This window comes from Fusarium musae, chromosome 8 (genome assembly GCF_019915245.1).
Source record: "Fusarium musae strain F31 chromosome 8, whole genome shotgun sequence".
Lineage (NCBI taxonomy): Eukaryota > Fungi > Ascomycota > Sordariomycetes > Hypocreales > Nectriaceae > Fusarium > Fusarium musae.
The window spans coordinates 415,890-432,856 of NC_058394.1; the positions used below are offsets into that span (position 1 = coordinate 415,890).

General features: G+C 49.1%; 7 protein-coding genes across 7 annotated transcripts; 5 read left to right on the plus strand and 2 right to left on the minus strand.

The window, feature by feature from the left end:
• Positions 1 to 2,927: 2,927 nt before the first annotated feature.
• Positions 2,928 to 3,827, plus strand: J7337_010357 (uncharacterized protein; the record flags this gene model as incomplete). The annotated part of the gene is made up of 1 exon (XM_044827942.1): positions 2,928 to 3,827. The coding sequence occupies one exon, from the start codon at positions 2,928 to 2,930 to the stop codon at positions 3,825 to 3,827; it is 900 nt and encodes a 299-aa protein (XP_044676496.1).
• Positions 3,828 to 4,966: 1,139 nt separating this feature from the next.
• Positions 4,967 to 5,600, minus strand: J7337_010358 (uncharacterized protein; the record flags this gene model as incomplete). The annotated part of the gene is made up of 2 exons (XM_044827943.1): positions 4,967 to 5,050; positions 5,079 to 5,600. The coding sequence occupies 2 exons, from the start codon at positions 5,598 to 5,600 to the stop codon at positions 4,967 to 4,969; spliced, it is 606 nt and encodes a 201-aa protein (XP_044676497.1).
• A 303-nt stretch (positions 5,601 to 5,903) lies between these two features.
• J7337_010359 (uncharacterized protein) lies at positions 5,904 to 7,109 on the plus strand (the record flags this gene model as incomplete). Its single annotated transcript, XM_044827944.1, has 2 exons — positions 5,904 to 5,937; positions 6,232 to 7,109. The coding sequence occupies 2 exons, from the start codon at positions 5,904 to 5,906 to the stop codon at positions 7,107 to 7,109; spliced, it is 912 nt and encodes a 303-aa protein (XP_044676498.1).
• A 2,980-nt stretch (positions 7,110 to 10,089) lies between these two features.
• J7337_010360 (uncharacterized protein) lies at positions 10,090 to 11,393 on the plus strand (the record flags this gene model as incomplete). Its single annotated transcript, XM_044827945.1, has 3 exons — positions 10,090 to 10,275; positions 10,318 to 10,828; positions 10,885 to 11,393. The coding sequence occupies 3 exons, from the start codon at positions 10,090 to 10,092 to the stop codon at positions 11,391 to 11,393; spliced, it is 1,206 nt and encodes a 401-aa protein (XP_044676499.1).
• A 68-nt stretch (positions 11,394 to 11,461) lies between these two features.
• J7337_010361 (uncharacterized protein) lies at positions 11,462 to 12,871 on the plus strand (the record flags this gene model as incomplete). The annotated part of the gene is made up of 3 exons (XM_044827946.1): positions 11,462 to 11,660; positions 11,702 to 12,508; positions 12,549 to 12,871. 3 exons carry the CDS (start codon positions 11,462 to 11,464, stop codon positions 12,869 to 12,871), a joined length of 1,329 nt encoding a protein of 442 aa, XP_044676500.1.
• A 436-nt stretch (positions 12,872 to 13,307) lies between these two features.
• J7337_010362 (uncharacterized protein) lies at positions 13,308 to 14,749 on the plus strand (the record flags this gene model as incomplete). The annotated part of the gene is made up of 2 exons (XM_044827947.1): positions 13,308 to 13,999; positions 14,167 to 14,749. 2 exons carry the CDS (start codon positions 13,308 to 13,310, stop codon positions 14,747 to 14,749), a joined length of 1,275 nt encoding a protein of 424 aa, XP_044676501.1.
• A 95-nt stretch (positions 14,750 to 14,844) lies between these two features.
• On the minus strand, positions 14,845 to 16,536 carry J7337_010363 (uncharacterized protein; the record flags this gene model as incomplete). The annotated part of the gene is made up of 2 exons (XM_044827948.1): positions 14,845 to 16,361; positions 16,404 to 16,536. The coding sequence occupies 2 exons, from the start codon at positions 16,534 to 16,536 to the stop codon at positions 14,845 to 14,847; spliced, it is 1,650 nt and encodes a 549-aa protein (XP_044676502.1).
• Positions 16,537 to 16,967: the final 431 nt, after the last annotated feature.

Consider the following 16,967-nt stretch of genomic DNA (forward strand, 5'->3'; position numbering starts at 1 on the left):
GGGAACACGGTTTGCAGAAGAAAGCGTGGGTTTGCAGCGAGATCGAGCCCTAAAACTGAGGGCAAAATACTGTGCCCACAGTGATATTCTGAAGAAATTGCCCGTGTTACCTCAAGACAGACCCTCAATTTGGTCGCATCCTAAGGCTCCCAAGCGTAAAATCGCCAGAAGTGGGGGCCATTTGCACGCGCATTGATGTCATGTCTTGCAGGGTAAGTCAGACGATCAAGCGCTCACTAGATGACCTTTTTGGTTTTGCACAAGATTTAGGTACTGGCAAGATATCCTGGTGTAAGAATATTGGGCTGTTTCCCGTATCAGAAATGCGAGCATCGTTGATGATGGGTTCATAATGAAACTGGCATTTCTAGGTTCATTGCTGTTTCCAGAACGAAACAGCACATACTGTGCGTTGGGATAACGGTCAAATGAGTGTTTGTTCTCGATAATATAATACATATGCCGGAATAGCGAGTTACTTGATAGCAAAGGGAAGTTGAATGCTTGAATCATGAAATAAACAACGCTGTAGAAATATACAATTTCGTTTTTTTATCAGGACTGGTCTATGATCTCCATCCCAAGTTTCAAATTCACAGCACCAAGCCGTGTTTTTGACAGCAGTGGACACTCCCAGTGAACCAACAGAACAGGACAGGGGGGGGGGGGGGGGGCCTGTCATTTTCCACCAATCATCTTACACAGCAGACACGCGACAAACTTAAATCTTGGATCTCTCGTGGGTGCATTGTGAATTCGTGATACGGACATGCTCATGGACCTGGTTAATGATCTATTGAAGAATCCACGCCACTATGCTTCTTTCACAATATATACAGCTCATGGACACTTCACTATCAGCCTTTGGTGACGGCTTCAGGCACTGTTCCTTCACTGTCGAAATGTGGAGACTGTGGCGCACTGTCTTTGTTGTTTAGCTTAGTTCTTCAGCGCACGCAGAGCCCTAAGGTACTGTCCGGTCATTGAAATGGATCAATTGAAGCGCCAGTGAATCAGACAATATCGATTCATTCCAAGACTGGTGCAAGTTACCAAAGGCTGAGCCGCATGGCCAGCAAGTATTTCAAGAAATACTTAAAGTCGCGCATCTTTTTATCTTCGCACCTTTTTGTTCATCTTGTTCTCATCTCAACCATCCGCCACAACCACACGACAAAACCCACAAAATGAGTAACGACGAGACCGAAAGTGCCCTTGGGGATGAACAGACCCAACTTACCCCTGCAGACGACCAAGAACCAACATTATATCACCAAGGCCTCCCCGGACCCTTCTTGGTAGTCGGCCAGTCGCTCCGCCTTGTCGGCGCCATCGATGGGCAAGGGAATTTCCAAAGTCTAGCTCTGCAAACTTGTTACGGCCTGCCGAGCCATCAACAGAAGGTCAGTTTACGTGACTTGACGGATGGCTCTCAACAGATCGTTCTTATCGAAGGGAGTGACGAAGCCTTGAAGTTGCTTTTGCTTGCTTATGAAGCTGCAGCAAGATTCTGCCGCGACCAGCGGCTTCGGTCCTTCGAGTATGAGGTGGTCGTGGACGATAGACAGACGGATGACTCTTGAGCTGGTAACGATTGGTAAGTTGACTGAATGCTTCTCGAAGACACGACTGATAGTTTCGGTGATTTAGGTCACATATCCGGTCTCTTCGATCGGCCCTTTTGTCGATGCTGTCAGTGAGAGTCAATGTACAAGGAGAACCGTCAAGAACACTGGCCACCCAAGCAAACAACAGGAGTATGAGATGGGAAGGTGGGAAGATGCATTTGAAGTGTTGGAGGGGAGTAAATGATTGAAGGAGGCGCAAATGGACATACCGATTGTCTCGTTCATGGTACCTTCAGTGTTTGCTACCATCGGTTAAGTAGGGTAAATTAATGAGCCAGCGGAATAGAAACTGCGAGCTGACCCTAACACGATGTCTGGGAATGAGAGATGAGACAACCCATCATAGGCCTGATACTCCAGCGTCTTGTTCAAGGAATTGGGACCTGAAGTGTCTGGCATGTCTCTTATTTCGGGCCACCACCGGGTACCAGACTGATAAGTTCATTGAGCGTGAAGGCTGCGAATGAAAGATGTTGAAGATGCCGCGAGACCAAAAGTGAAGAGACCACTTCAAGGGTCAAGGCGGGTAGATTGGTTCTTTAGGCCTGCACCCTTCGACAAAAGCCGATACCCATAGCGCATTAAGACTGTCTCTGACCAGCGAGCAAGCTTAACAACTGTCACCCAAAATGCACACCATCTTGCACGACCTCTTTCATTTCCCAAAAGAAAGAGGTCATAGAGGGCGTGAAAATTCAATTAGAAATGCTATTCAAAGAACGGTTGTCGGCATTCTGCCAAGATCATTGCGGGGACGCTCGAAACCCAAACCTCTGGCTCAAAACGTTTCATCCTCACTAAGCGACGCCGTCAACCGACAAACGGACTGAATCAACGTTTCAAACCGTTTCGCCATTAATTTTCGAGCCAATCACGCCGCAATTAATTGCAACCATACTTCTAAGCTTCAAACGGTTCCTATTAATAGTAGAAACAGAACCGTTTCAGTGGCGATAAGACGGAGCTGTGTGCTGGAAACAGAAGAGCTTCAGACGAGATGGGTTCTTTACTGTTTAAGCGAGCGTTTCTTGAGTCCAGATGGGGACGCGAAACAGTCGCGTGCTGGAATTAGAAGTGAGGTGGATGGGAGAGGCCTGGCTTTTGGTTCCCTCTCGAGGTTTGGGGGGTTTGAGGTTATTTATGTATTTCTTGGCTTCATCGGGGGAGACAGTATAAGTATGGACTTTCCGTCTATCATTTTGCATCTCCATCATTTTGCATCCAGTCTTCATACAAGCATATCATCTATATTCTTTCAAACTTCAGTCCTTGATACCCAGTCCGAACACATCCCCCAAAATGCCTCTTCTCCGAAACATCCACACCCGACGAACAACACGTCAAAGACACATCAACCCTCATCGAATCCTCGCCACAAGCCTCCTCCTTCCCGCACTCGCTTTAGCCGACGATGAGCCTACATCATCAACAGACCAAGTCTCAGAACCCTTCGTCGACCAAGTCACAGGTCTCACAATGGAGCGCTTCTTCGGTGCCCGAACATCTTTCGCATTCGCCCTCGCTTTACCGGACGCTGCAACTGCGAACGGAACTGCCGGCTCGTTCATCGGACAACTACAGTTTCCCCTGGCGAACGGCGAGGGATGGGGTGCCGCTGGCTTGACGGGGGATATGGAGGGTAACTTCATCCTCGCTGCATGGCCTGATGGAAAAGGAGGAGTCATGGCTTCGTTTCGACAAGCGATCGACGAAGATAACCCTGCGGAGGTCAAGGGAAACTTCAAAGTCAGACCGATACCAGATGGTGTCTCAGTCAACGAGACGTCGTTGTTGTACACATTCCTCTGTGAGAACTGCCTCGACAGCACATTAGGTCTCGGCCCAGAAGCTGCTGTTGGAAACGCAGTGATGGGCTGGGCGTTGTCTGAGAGGCCTCCGAGAGGAGACCCTTCAAACCCTGGTGCATTCCTTGGTTTCCATGAGAGGGGCTTTGGACCTTTCACTGCTCGGTTGGCGCAAGCCAAGACAGCTGGCTTTGATGCCGTCGCAGCCAAGGCGCTGGACCCCGTGGGTGACTCTGGAAGCGCTGTGGCGACGGTACCCAATGCGTTTTTGGACGGCGGCAGTGATGATGAGGATAGCGGTGACGAGGGAGCTGGAACGGGAGGTGCAGTCGGGGGTGGCAATGATGTTGATAGTGACTCTGGGGATGAGTCCGGGGATGAAGACGATGACTAGATGGAGACCAGAATAGTTAGCGTCTGTGCCGCTTTCACATTTGTACATCATTGGTTGAGCCAGCTTTTAGACTTAGCGTTCATTAAACCTTTCACTCACTACCTTCCCCTCGCGAAGAACTCAGCATCGTGAAATTTCGTTGACGAGATTGTGTAGAGATGTCTGCCGCAGTGCTTTTGCTCTGGTCCCTGATTGGCTGGTCTGGTGTTAAAAACAACCCAGACACACACTGCTGTCAACGCTGGCGTTGAACCCCACACTATGCGAGCCCATTATTTTGGGCACCTGTGACAGTCTTTTGCCTTGTGAAGAGGTGGGACTGTTGGCCGTCGGATTCTGCCCTTAGCCACCTGTGGCGTTGGTGAAAGAAGCTGTTTGCTCGTATTCACATCTGCTAAAGTGGAGCTTGTGTCACTTGAGTACAGGCCACAGCTTGACGACCAAAAGCCGTCATTTATTCTTACACATCTTGAAAAGAACCCAAAGAACACGGCGCCGTAGCCTCCAACACTCGCCAGCTATCCATCTTCTTTCCAGCATGTCTCAGCAGGATAACCTCGAGGCGTGCTTCACGAAGCACAACCAGGCTTGCGAATCCCTGCACGAGAAATTCTCTGAGGCCTACAAATCTACGGGTCGGGCTGCCTCCCGCCTTTACTTGGATATTATGCACCACAGTGACAAGATGGAACTTATGGAGCGGGCGAACGAGGCAACCTCCACGATCGTGGGGCATTTAACAGACATGCTAGGTTCTCTCTGCTGGAATAAGCTCACAGCCACAAATCTCAACTGTAAATAACACTTCTAGCCCACAACTTGTTGAAGAGACACACTCGCTGTCTGGTGTTTACTCAGATATAAAATGTGTATCAGACTGGAACACGATAATGCTTCACGATTGGGTTTGGACTTTCGCATCAGAGGTAACCGGCGTTGACCTTAGGGACATTCTGTCTCACATCAAAGCGCACACATTGCAAACAATTATTTTAGAGAGCGATAATGATTGTATATTCTTGATGTTGTCGTAATATCCCACAGCCCACAGATGCTCAAGTCCAAGGAGAGCGACTCTTTCAGTCTCGATGATGGCAACTCGACAATACTGAGTGATGGTCAGACGCCTCACCATCATATCAATCCTCGCTCTCCTGCTTCGCTTCCTCATCGCTCAGCCTTTCAAGTTCCTCTGGGCTGATGTCAATAAATGCACCGGGCATCTTACTAAAATGGGCTCAGCTAACGGACCGCATCAAGAGGTCCAAGACAAAAGACAGCAGCGTTGGCTTCCTCCTGGCTCATCCAGGTTGCTTTTGTCTTCACAGTCACTAAGTGGTTGTCGTTCTGAGAAGAATGCGGATCATCGTCCTTTGACTCGGGGTCATCTTCGACAGGGGAGAGGTCCCGGATTCGAACTTGAAAACGATGGCGAAAGCCACCACAATTAGGTGCCACGTCTCGGTCTTGTACTTTTCCGCGAATACACATAGATTGGCCCTTCTTCCCGGGATTGGAAGGACATTCCGCCTTTCGTCGTGTCCGGTCTTGCAGGTCGCGATATTCAAAGGATCTAGCGTTCAGTTTGCCGGTGCCCAACGCTCGTCTCTTCGCAGGAGGTCCCTCAATGCCCTCCATCTCGTTCGTATCTCGCCCGACGGTCGATTCTTCAATAGGTTTGTTTTTCTGAGTTTTGGAGGGGGGTTTCGCCGAGTGGGAATCGCTTCTAGTTGAAAGGGACTTGAAGCTTTTGTGTGACTTCTTCTTTGCCATCGTGATCGCTGGGTGTGCCGTAGTGAGATGTGCGCCAAGGTATGTTTGAGAAGAGAAAGATAAGACGGGTGATGGCAGTGATCTTGCAGTGTGTTACACGAAATCAGTCCGCAGTGAATGGCAGTGCACCGGCCCAGCTGTGTAGTTCTTGGTACCACCACACCCGAAGCTGCACGGACTAACCTACTCCCATGCCGGATCTTGTTTTTGTTCCGCGCTCTCTTCTGATTCTGAACTCCCCCTCTTCACAACCTCAGACTTCAATCACCACACACCATCCTCGGAGAAGAGCGCGCAACAATCATGTCTGACGATTACCTGGACTTCTGTCCTATAGGTAAAAGTCAAGGCAGATTCCATGTGGCTGAGCCAGTCAATGTCTCGTCCACGGCTTCGCGCCGCCCTCATGTGCGAGCATATCTTGAGTATATATACCCAAGTCTAGCGAACACTCTTGACAGGAAATGGAAAGTTGCGAGCGAGACAATATGCCGCTCGTACCACTTCAAACGCGTAAAGAAGTTTCAAGCTCCAGTATTCGACTTTCTGGTGGATCATGAGGTGTGGGAAACGTTCTGTGAGTTGATTCGAATTTCAGGCTGTGGTTTTGACATGACTAACTGCATCTTAGTTGACGAAATCAAGTCGAAGATGGCAGGCAAATCTCAGTTCAACATACCGCAATGGCCATTCAAAATGACGTCTGAAATGATGCAAGACAGCCACCCTTCATCACACGAGTACACCGAGTATCTGGAAGGCTTTACGAGGCGCAAGCGCAAGCAGGCCAAAAGAGAGTCTTTGTTATCCGATATCAGCCCGAAAGCCGCTCGCTCCAATGCCACTTCGTCTGTCCCGCAAATTCCTTTGCCTGCTTTGAAGCCAGCTCTCGGTGCCTCTTCAAATGACGCTGTTGCCCCAGTCTCTCAGCCACCTTCAACTGTTTCACACGAAATCAACGCTGAAAAACTTTCGACTGCCATGCCGCCAGACTTGTCTGAATACCAGCAGCGACTGTGGTTCTGGAAACTTGCTGGTGGCAACAGTCTCTTCTTTACACGCCCTATCATCGGCCCTTTCCGGATGAAGGTCCCGCCACACGTTTCATTCGACACCCGCATCAGCGGCCCAGACCTTCTAGACTGTGCGGAAATCAAGTCGTCCCTACTCCCGCGAAGTTGTCGTCTCAAGGCAGAGATTATAATGGTGGACAGCAACGACGACAAGCCTGGCGTGGTCCTTACTTTAGGATTTAATAAAGGGTACGGAGAAAAGGTCTATGATCGGGTCGAGCTGCTGAGGTTCTGGGGTGGTATGACGGACTGGCTCCACCGGGTTTACGATGGAGCATCGCTGTCACTGTATCGCCATCTTCATGACTCGCTTCTGTCTCGCAACGGTAACGTCAGGGTTGTTTCTGACGGCGTTTCGCTTTTGCACGCCAAGCACACTGAGGTTTGTGGCTTTAGAGACCAGCTCAACATGGAGGGTCTGAGTGAGGAGGATTGAAAGTGGATGGAGTAGACTTGGTACATGAATGTAACTGCAGCATGGTTGTATGCAGATAAATAATTCAAGGCCTCACATCTGTTCCTGAATGACTGGCAACTGAAGTTGAAAGTAATGCTGCATCACGCTCATCACCCACCAGTAACTCCAATAAATAGTTTGAGGTTTCCCCTCAGCCACTACTGAGTTTATGATTCTCGAGTACCCGATAGCCAAGCATTACGTTAGTCTTTTCAAATGGAAAGTACCTAGTTCATATTGTGTGGTTCATGTGTTATAGACGGCCCTTGGACAAAACCACTTTTGCCCCACCTTTCTGCATTCACTGAGGTACCTGCCTGTGGCGCGCCGCGGCTCACCTGTGGAACTCTTCACAACAACTCTCACACTTCCGCTCACAGTCTCTCTCCACCACAACACGACATCTATAGGACGCGCGATGAGTATACGGTCATATATCGAAATGGCCAACGACAACGACAAGCAGAAGCAGGTCCATGATGACAAGAACATCTCTGGTACCCCTTTGCACGTATTGCCACACAACGCCTTCAAACACCCCCCGAGGGTTGGGCTAGTCATCCCAATGGGCAATGGCATGATCGAGCGATGCGCTGTACAACACATGAACCAGTACGTTGGCCAGCTGGGGAGAAATCAGTTGGTTGTGTCCACTTTCGCCGGTCTCACCGCCGTGTTATTCCGATATGATGACACGTCTTGATCGATGCAGCTCGCGGAAATCACGCGTTCAATAAAGAAAGACGATCAGATCGTGGATGGAATAATTATTCCCGGTGCCAACGACTTCTAAGGCATGGTGTGGTTTACCAGCAACACGTCGGAGGATAAGGACAGCGAAGCCAAGTCCAAGCCGCTGGATGTCATGGTCAAAGACAAAGAACCCTGACCGTGCTGTTCACATCCAAGGTGAGTCTGATGTTACAACTCGTTCTGAAGAGCCTGTGGTTGTTGAGTCCCAGTCTGACCTTATCTTTACAGCGAAGCTACACCCTCGCAGTCGAACGGCCGGCAAAGACGAAGTCGAATGGAAGATTGAGTACGATGAAGAGGCCCTCTTGGGTAGCGACGACATGTTGAAGATGATGGAGCTGAAGGAGAAGATTCCGATGGGAAAGGTTGCCTGACAATGATCTCGGCGTGTCACGTTTTGAGATATGAATGTCTGGGGTGTATGGAGATTCATAAACGGATGGAATGGCTACCACAAAGTCTGACTAATTGCGCTTTTATCATTCTCTATCTCAATCCAGATTGAAACCCCAGAGTGTGGGATATATCAGGAGACAACGTGCTTTGGTGTTCAACATGTAATGGAAACTAATCTGGTCACTGGTGCCTCCCAAGCTTCGCCCTTCATACCATCGCAAGCCTGTCTAGCACAGCCATAAGTCTTGAGAATAGACTCAATCCCATACTGGGTGCCTCTCACGCTGTATCAGAACTAATTGAATCAGATCCTGGCAGTCTTTCCTAAAGTCATTGTCCTATCTCAGAAGTTGACCTCAGTCTTACCTCAAACTAAAGAGTGATAAACTCCAGAAGCCGGCTCATGCTCTGGAACATTGCCATATTTGCGCTGACATTCAATCCCGAAACTCCTCCAAATTTGGTCCTGCAAATCTGCTAACCCAAGTGTCAAAGTCATCTTGGGCTTGATAACCAGCTGCAGTCAAACGATTCACTGTGATACAGTCCAGAGGTGGAGCAACCGGCTCTGCCTCACCCACCTTGATATCGACTAGCATTATTCGTAGCTGGCGAGAGTAATCCCTTCACAACAATATTCACACTCACGCACACGCCATTTCTACGATAAAAAAGAATATCTTGAACAACTACGCGCGACACACGGTCACTCATGAAAATGGCCCACGATAACGACAAGAAGAAGTCCCAGAATGTCCCTAATGTTCCTCTGTGATTGATGGGCAACAAATGCTGTGTATGAGATGTTTGGTCGCAGTGGGATTGTGCGCACAAAAACAGAATTTTGACTTGTCGATTGCTTTATGCGTATTCGCCGCCGGCCAAGCAACTTGAGACTGCTGCTGCTCCAGTGAGATGAGGACTCAGTGTCGGTCACTCCAGAGGAGAAAGGTGACAGCGCTTCTTGAAGCTCACGGTCGGTAAAACGGCCGCGATGCATAGGGCCGCTGGTTGGCTTTGCCAAGGTGGCTTGCCTTGCTTGCGATCAAGATCAGGTGGGAGGTCAAAGGCGGGAGCTTGTCGAAATTAATGGTTGGTCAGAAGAAGATGAAGTAGACGCTGATCAGGAAACGCAAGCGCGGCAGACTCGTGAGGCTAGTATTGGGAGATTGTTCCGTGCACTGAAAGATCGCGAAGTGTGGGATTAATAAGGCTGTGCTGTTGGGAGTAGGATAAGTTGGAGCTGACGCGAAGGAGAAGCAAAAGCTAAGGTAAGGTACTCCGTAGAAAGCAGAACAGTGGGAGTGCGGGGGTAGATGATATCCGCCCAGCACTCCACCTCAGCAATCAGGGGACAGCCAACGCTGAACCTTTGAAAGTTACCTTAGGTACCTAGCCTAACATTACAGCATAACAAGACGCCACAACATGGCTTGCGAGCATATTCCTTAATGAAAGGACTGGACTTCTCGGGCCGCAGCCTTTTCAAAATTCCGAAACTTACCTGCTGGAATTTCTGGTCGGAATAAAAACGAGCCGCGCTTATGATGCCGTCAATCGCATGATTCTTAATGAAAGCCAAGTTTGACTTAGTATGGAACGAACCGACCATAGGTAAGCAAGCACCAAGCTCAACCCATTCGTACTCTGTACGCCGTATTCCGTATGGCCCCACCATCATCCATCATGACTCCGCGCTAAGCCTCTTCTAGTGCCTTGGAGCGCTGCGCACCTTGATCCGAATTGACGGTATATAATCAGCACAGAGCCGACAACATGCGACTGCTCGAGATCATGACAGCCTCAAACCATGGATACGGACAACGCTTTTGGCCCCCAGCGAGCGGGTGTCTTTGACTTCACCATTCTCTTTGAACAAAGTATTCTATCTCTCCTCCCAACCGGTCTGTTCATATTGCTTGTACCACTGAGACTCTATGTCCTATGGAACAATGAAAGGGTCACCAAATCTGGCCCCTTGCTATGGGCAAAGATGGTAAGCGATCACTTCTTCTTTTTACTTGTGCTAACAACACAGGTCACGATTGGTATTTATGCCAGCCTTCAAACCACTTTGCTTGTCCTCTGGTGCCGACAAAACTCGACAAAAACAGCCATCGCTGAACCCGTCCTTGGCTTGATCGAATCATTTGCACTTGCTGCTTTGTCGTTTGTCGAACACCGAAACTCCAGGAAGCCATCCAAGCTGCTCGGATCATTTCTTGTCATCACCATCATCCTCGACATTGCCTTCGTCCGAACCCTCTGGATACGATCGATGCGAAGTATTGCAGGTGTTTTCACTGCCTCATTTGTGATCAAGACGATCCTCTTGATTCTCGAAGAAGTACCAAAGACACTACTTGGCGAAAAGGAAAGGATACACGAGACCTCATCGGGAGTAATCAACAGGAGTTTCTTCTGGTGGTTGAATGGTCTCTTTCTGCAAGGCCACCGCACGATTCTTGAGACCGAAGACCTGCAGGCGATAGACTCAAAGTTTGATACGGACCATGTATCCGCGCCGTTAGAGAAACAGTGGGAACGAGGTAGGTCCTGACTGCGGCATTCCTGAACCTTGTTGCTGTATGTCTAACAGTTGTAGCCCGCAATAGTGGCCAGCCCAATCTTTTGAAGAGCACTTTCCTCGCATACAAGTGGCAATTCGCTGCCGGCATCATCCCTCGACTCCTCCACAGCGGCTTCAACTTTGCGCAACCCTTCCTCATCCAATCCGTCATCGTGCTCGTCAGCAAAAAGGAAATGTCGATCCAAACTTCCAGCGGGCTCATCGGAGCTACAGTCCTCATCTACCTCGGCCTTGCGATTTCTGGTGCCTGGCACAAACACATGTCTTATCAGTTAGTGACTATGTACAGAGGTGGACTGGTGTCATTGATCTTTAAGAAGACACTCAAGCTCAAAACCGCGTCCATCAAAGACTCTGCACCTGTTACGCTCATGACGGCGGACGTGGAGACGATTGTTGCTGCCGGAGCCTCCGTTCATGACATGTGGGCAAATATGCTTGAACTTCCTGTGGGGATTTATCTGCTTTATCGTCAAGTTGGTAAGCCAAGCTTGCTTGTGTTGGTTCCAACCGTCAGTAAGTAACCTGGTCCTCGTTTGACCAAGCTAACATTGAAGTCACAACAATCATCAGCGGCATCATCTCTCCAGCCATGGAGCCAGCGACAGTGAAGTGGAACGAAGCAGTTCAGAAGCGAGTTGGTGAGACATCCAGCATGCTCAATCAGATGAAAGGCATCAAAATGATGGGTTTGACGGATTTCTTTCTTAAAATGGTGCAAGGCCTAAGAGTCAAAGAGCTCAAAGTTTCTGCCAAGTTCCGATGGTTGCTCGTCTACTTCAACGCCCTTGGTGAGTAACTCCATAATTGTGCGGCATCGCTAACGGTACAGCCATGATTTCTGCCCAGTTGACTCCTGTGGTTGTCATCATGTCTGCAATCTACTGGACCAAGGCAGATGAAGGTCTGAGTGTCGCAGAAGCCTTCACATCGCTATCCTTGATTTCTGTTGTGACTCAACCACTTGTCATGATTCTCGTCTCTTTGATGCAGATTGCAGGTGTGCTCGGGGGCAGCGGCAGAATTCAAGCGTTCTTGCTTCTGGATGAGCAGATTGTCACTAAGGAGGCGGTCGACGTTGATGCCATCACCATACAAAACGCCAGGTTTCAGACACCTGATGGAAATTCTTTGCTCACCAACATCAACCTCCGAATCTCGCCCGGGACACTCAACATGCTCGTGGGTAGAGTAGGCTGCGGCAAGTCATCACTCTTGAAAGCGATCATCGGCGAGCTTATACCAGCAGAGGGGACAGTCAAGGCCCAGGATTCTCTTGCGTATTGCGACCAGGTACCATGGCTCCGCAACACCACGATCCGAGAAAATATCGTTGGACAGTCGCCGATGGATGAGAAGTGGCTGTCGACAGTTCTTCATGCTTGCGCTTTGGAAGAGGATCTCCATCAATTGCCCCAGGGTCAAGAGACAATTGTTGGCTCCGGTGGAGTGGCTTTGAGTGGAGGCCAAAAGCAGCGGGTTGCCCTTGCGCGAGCTGTCTATTCGCGCAAGAAGATGATTATACTCGATGATATCTTCAGCAGCCTTGACAAAACGACTGCAGATACAGTCTTCCATCGCCTCCTGAGAGCGGATGGTTTGCTCCGGACGAGCACTGTTGTCTTAGTAACCAGTAACGGTATGACTTCTCCCAAGTTGAGATTTTTCTGACATTTTAGTTCACTATCTGCCCTTCGCGGACTTCGTTACAGTGATTGAAGACGGTCGCATCACTCGCAATCAAGTTCTATACTCTCAACTCGAAGCCACCGAAACTCTAAACACTATCGCACCAATCGAATCCCGGGAGTCTACACAGAAAGACATAGTCAAGCTTACTCCGAAGAAGGAGATTGACTTGGCTCGGAAGACAGGAGATACGGATTGCTACAAGATATATGTGAGGTCGATGGGTTGGAAAGTCATTAGCATCATTTTTCCACTTTCTGTGATTGGCGCCGTCCTTGAAGCCATGCCTCGTGAGTATTATGTTCGTCGTTGAGGTGAAGCTGACGATGTAGAAATCTGGTTACGAATTTGGACGGAGGAAGGAGAGGGCTCAAAGGATGCTCATTACGCAGGAGGATATATAGGGCTGGTCGTTGCTTCAATGGCCCTGGCACTCCTTAATATCGAGTAAGTGAGCCGCCTGGGGATAGAATCCGCTGACCATCAGTTACTTTCTAATTGTCGGTGTCGAAAAGTCATCGAACAATCTTCACGAGCAGCTTTTGAACTCCGTATGCAGGTGAGTTCATCGTCAAGTGTTTGACGTGATGAGGTGTCGAGGTGTTGTTAGCTAACAATTTTTCCGACAGAGCTCCTTTGCACTTCTTTACGTCAACAGAAAGCGGCAGCATCTTGAATCGGTAGGTGAAGGTGCATTCAGGGACTTTGCTGACCCGAGTAGCTTCAGCCAGGACATGACACTCATCGACATGTCTCTTCCACTAGCGTTCTACCTAACACTCGATTGTAAGCAACCTCTTCACTCTGAGACTTCACTAACTTTCCCAGTGACTTTGCGATGCCTGGTTCAGGTCGGTGTAGTGGCTTCGGGAGCGAGCTACTTTGGCGCATTTCTCCCCATCTCATTCTTGGCTCTGTATCTCATCCAAAAGCACTACCTGCGCACTTCCCGACAGATGCGACTCTTGGATCTCGAAGCCAAGACACCGCTATACACACAATTCACGGAGATTACAGCTGGGCTCGCAACCATTCGCTCATTCGGATGGACAAATGAGTTTCTCGATGAAAGCTTCCGCATGCTCAATACATCGCAAAAGCCTTTTTATCTGATGTTCTGTATTCAGCGATGGTTGGAGCTGGTACTTGACCTCTTCGTTGCGGGGATGGCCATCTTGCTGGTCACGATTGCCTTGCGGATTCCTGGCACTACTAGCGAGGGCGCAATTGGGCTAGCCATGGTTAACCTGCTAGGGCTGAATATGACACTAACAACGGTAATTGATCAGTGGACGACTCTGGAGACTTCGCTTGGAGCTATTGCCAGGTTGAAGTCGTTCATCAGCAACACCCCAAATGAGAACAAGCAGGGTGAGACCGAAGTCCCAGACAATTGGCCCGGGGGTAAAATAGTGTTTGATGGAGTGACTGCATCGTATAGGTACGTGAGAGCTTCTATGGAGAATCCGGACTAACAACCTAGCGATGAATCGGGAGCTGTACTTCGTGATGTTTCTCTTACCATTGAAGCTGGGCAAAAGGTCTGCATATGTGGACGTACTGGAAGGTAGTAACCATTCCCATTGGGTGAATTAGCTAACATCTCAGTGGCAAATCATCTTTGATCCTTTCTATCCTACGCCTACTCGAGCTACAATCAGGAAGCATTCATATGAACGGCAAAGACCTAGCATCAATACCGCGTCAACACATCCGATCCCAGATAACAACAATCCCTCAAGATCCCGTAAGCATCTCAGGCACAGTACGACAGAATCTTGACCCTGAGTCACTTGTCCAAGCGGATGAAATTCTCGTCGAAGCTCTCAAAAAGACTACCCTATGGGCTACCATTGAAACACGCGGTGGACTTGATGCTGATCTGAGCGAGCTTGGGTTTTCGGTTGGACAGCGACAATTGTTTTGTCTCGCACGAGCCTTACTCTCGCACTCAAAGATCGTTCTCCTTGATGAACCAACCAGCACTGTTGACAAAGCTACCGATAAAGACGTACGACGTATCATTCGAGAGGTTATGCAAGGCCGAACAGTGATTGAAGTCACTCATCGGCTTGATTATGTGACAGACTTTGATCTCGCCGTTGTCATGAAGGATGGGCGAGTCATCGAGACTGGCGACCCAAAGGAGTTACTCGCCCAGAACTCAGCTTTGAAGGCACTGCGGGGATAATACCACTCTACTGACATATATCAATGTTTTTATATACATCTCATCTCATCTATTGTACATTAAATCTATTATACTTTTGTCTATCCGTTCCCAATCTAATCGCTCTTTGAAGGCCACTTTATCCTTCGCTCCGCCCTCACATACAGGTTGTTCGGTCGAATAAGTTGAAACATTGGATCATACTCGACAGGTCCATCCTGCGCAAGACTGAACTTGTATCGATACACCAACTTGGGCAGGAAAACCTTGACTTCTTGGAGAGCAAAGTTGAAGCCAACGCACATACGAGGACCAGTGGCGAAAGGAATGTATGAGGCGTTGGGACGGTTCTTGACACGATCGGTATCCCATCGGTCAGGGTCAAATAGAGCTGGGTTGTCCCAAATCTTGGTGTTGTTGTGAATGTGGTGAAGGGCGGGGATGACGATTGAGTCCTTGGGCAGCTTATAGCCACCAGGGAGAATCATGTCCACGGATGCTGTTCGCGCAGGTTGGTATGAAGGGTTGTGTCGACGTTGTGTCTCCTTGATGTACTTGTCAAGGAAGGTAAGTTTGTTGGTCAGGTCAGCTGTGATTTGTGTGTTTTCGTCAAAGCCGTTGTCGACCATCTCTTGGAGAAGTCTCTCTTGCATGCCGGGGTAGGCAACGAGACCGTACAGCAGCCACGACAGAAGAGAACTGGTTGTTGTGAAGCCGGCGCCAGTGGCAACAACAAGAGGCTCCATGATGCGCTCACGGGGAAGCTTGTTGCCCTTGCTGTCGCTAGCACGAAGGACGTAGTCGACCATGTTCTCGGCTTGAACGGCAGCATCTTGCAGCTCCAAGTCTCCCTCACCCTTGGAAGCATTCTCGACAGACTCCTTCATCATCAACTCCATGTGCGCGCGAGCGTCACGAAGGCGTTGAGGATCACCGAACGGGAGGTTCTTGTACCAGCTGCCCATCGAAGTGATCTTCTTGTTGAGTTCCAGAGATTGCGCAATTCTCATCACCATGGCATGAGGTCGTGCATCAGGAGAGGTAAAGTGTTGGAAGTCCATGCCTAGCACCAATTTGCCGACAGCCTGAGATCCAAGCTTCAACATGTAGGGATACACATTCCAAGCCTCGTCGCGCTCATCAAGTTCGTCAAATACCTTGAATGCATCCTCAACAGTCTTTTGCATGGTCGGGGCATAATGTCGCACGGCCTTGGGACCAAGAGCAGGAGGCAGAAACTTGTGTACCTCTTTCCACTCTTCTGTATCAGTGTCACCAAGGAAAACACCAGCCTCCTTGTTCTTGATGGGGAAAAGAGGGTGACCTTCGATGATGCGCTTTGAGAAAAAGTCTGTCTCGCCGAAAACAATGTTGGCAAGCTTGGGATCATTTGTGTGATAAATGGTGCTGCCCATGTTGGTGGTCTTGAAAAGGGGGCCATACTTTTCGAATAACCTTTGGTGGTTACCGAGATGGTCTGGGTAGACTTCAAAATAGTTGCCTACAAGAGGCAGACCTTTTGGGCCTGGAACCTCACGAACAGCTTTTCCATCGATAGTGATGGAAATGTCATCTGCAGCGAGGACATCTGCGACCGTTGTCAAAGCATCAGACTCGGTGACAAAACCAATGCCTAAAAATTAGCGACGTCACTTTTGTCAACGAAACGACTTACCAGATGGATCAACAATTGCAAAATGCGACGCCACCAAATGTTGAAGGCCTTGCTCGTCTAATGACGTAGGGATCTCAATTTCTTGGGCAGTTGAAGGGTCTTCACCCATAAGATGGAAGCGTTTAGTAGCCATGATGAATTGAATGCTGAGAATTGTTTAGCAAATGACAGGCTGCTACGGAGAGACTGTCTATATAGACCAGTGACGTTAAATGAGCCGAGGCTCAGAGCCTCAGAGCCTCAATGTCAAGTGGATCCCCAAACCTTGCAATCTGTCGGTAGATATGGATCGATATGGGTATGGATATGGATATGGATAGGGGTGAAGATTTTGACGCATGGACGGGCCTCGGGGGGCAAGAAAACACCGAACCTTGACACAGGGTGTCGAAATAAACTTAGTAAAGAGTCCCCTAAATTTAGGGTAGATTTACCTAAATATTTTTATGGTAAGGTCCTGAGTTTTCTTTCCTCCCCTAGACGGGATGATTCGGTGGCGCATTAAATCTCCGCTGCACGCCGGGTGAGTACTTAGGTTTCGGCGTGGCTTGCACTATTGGACGG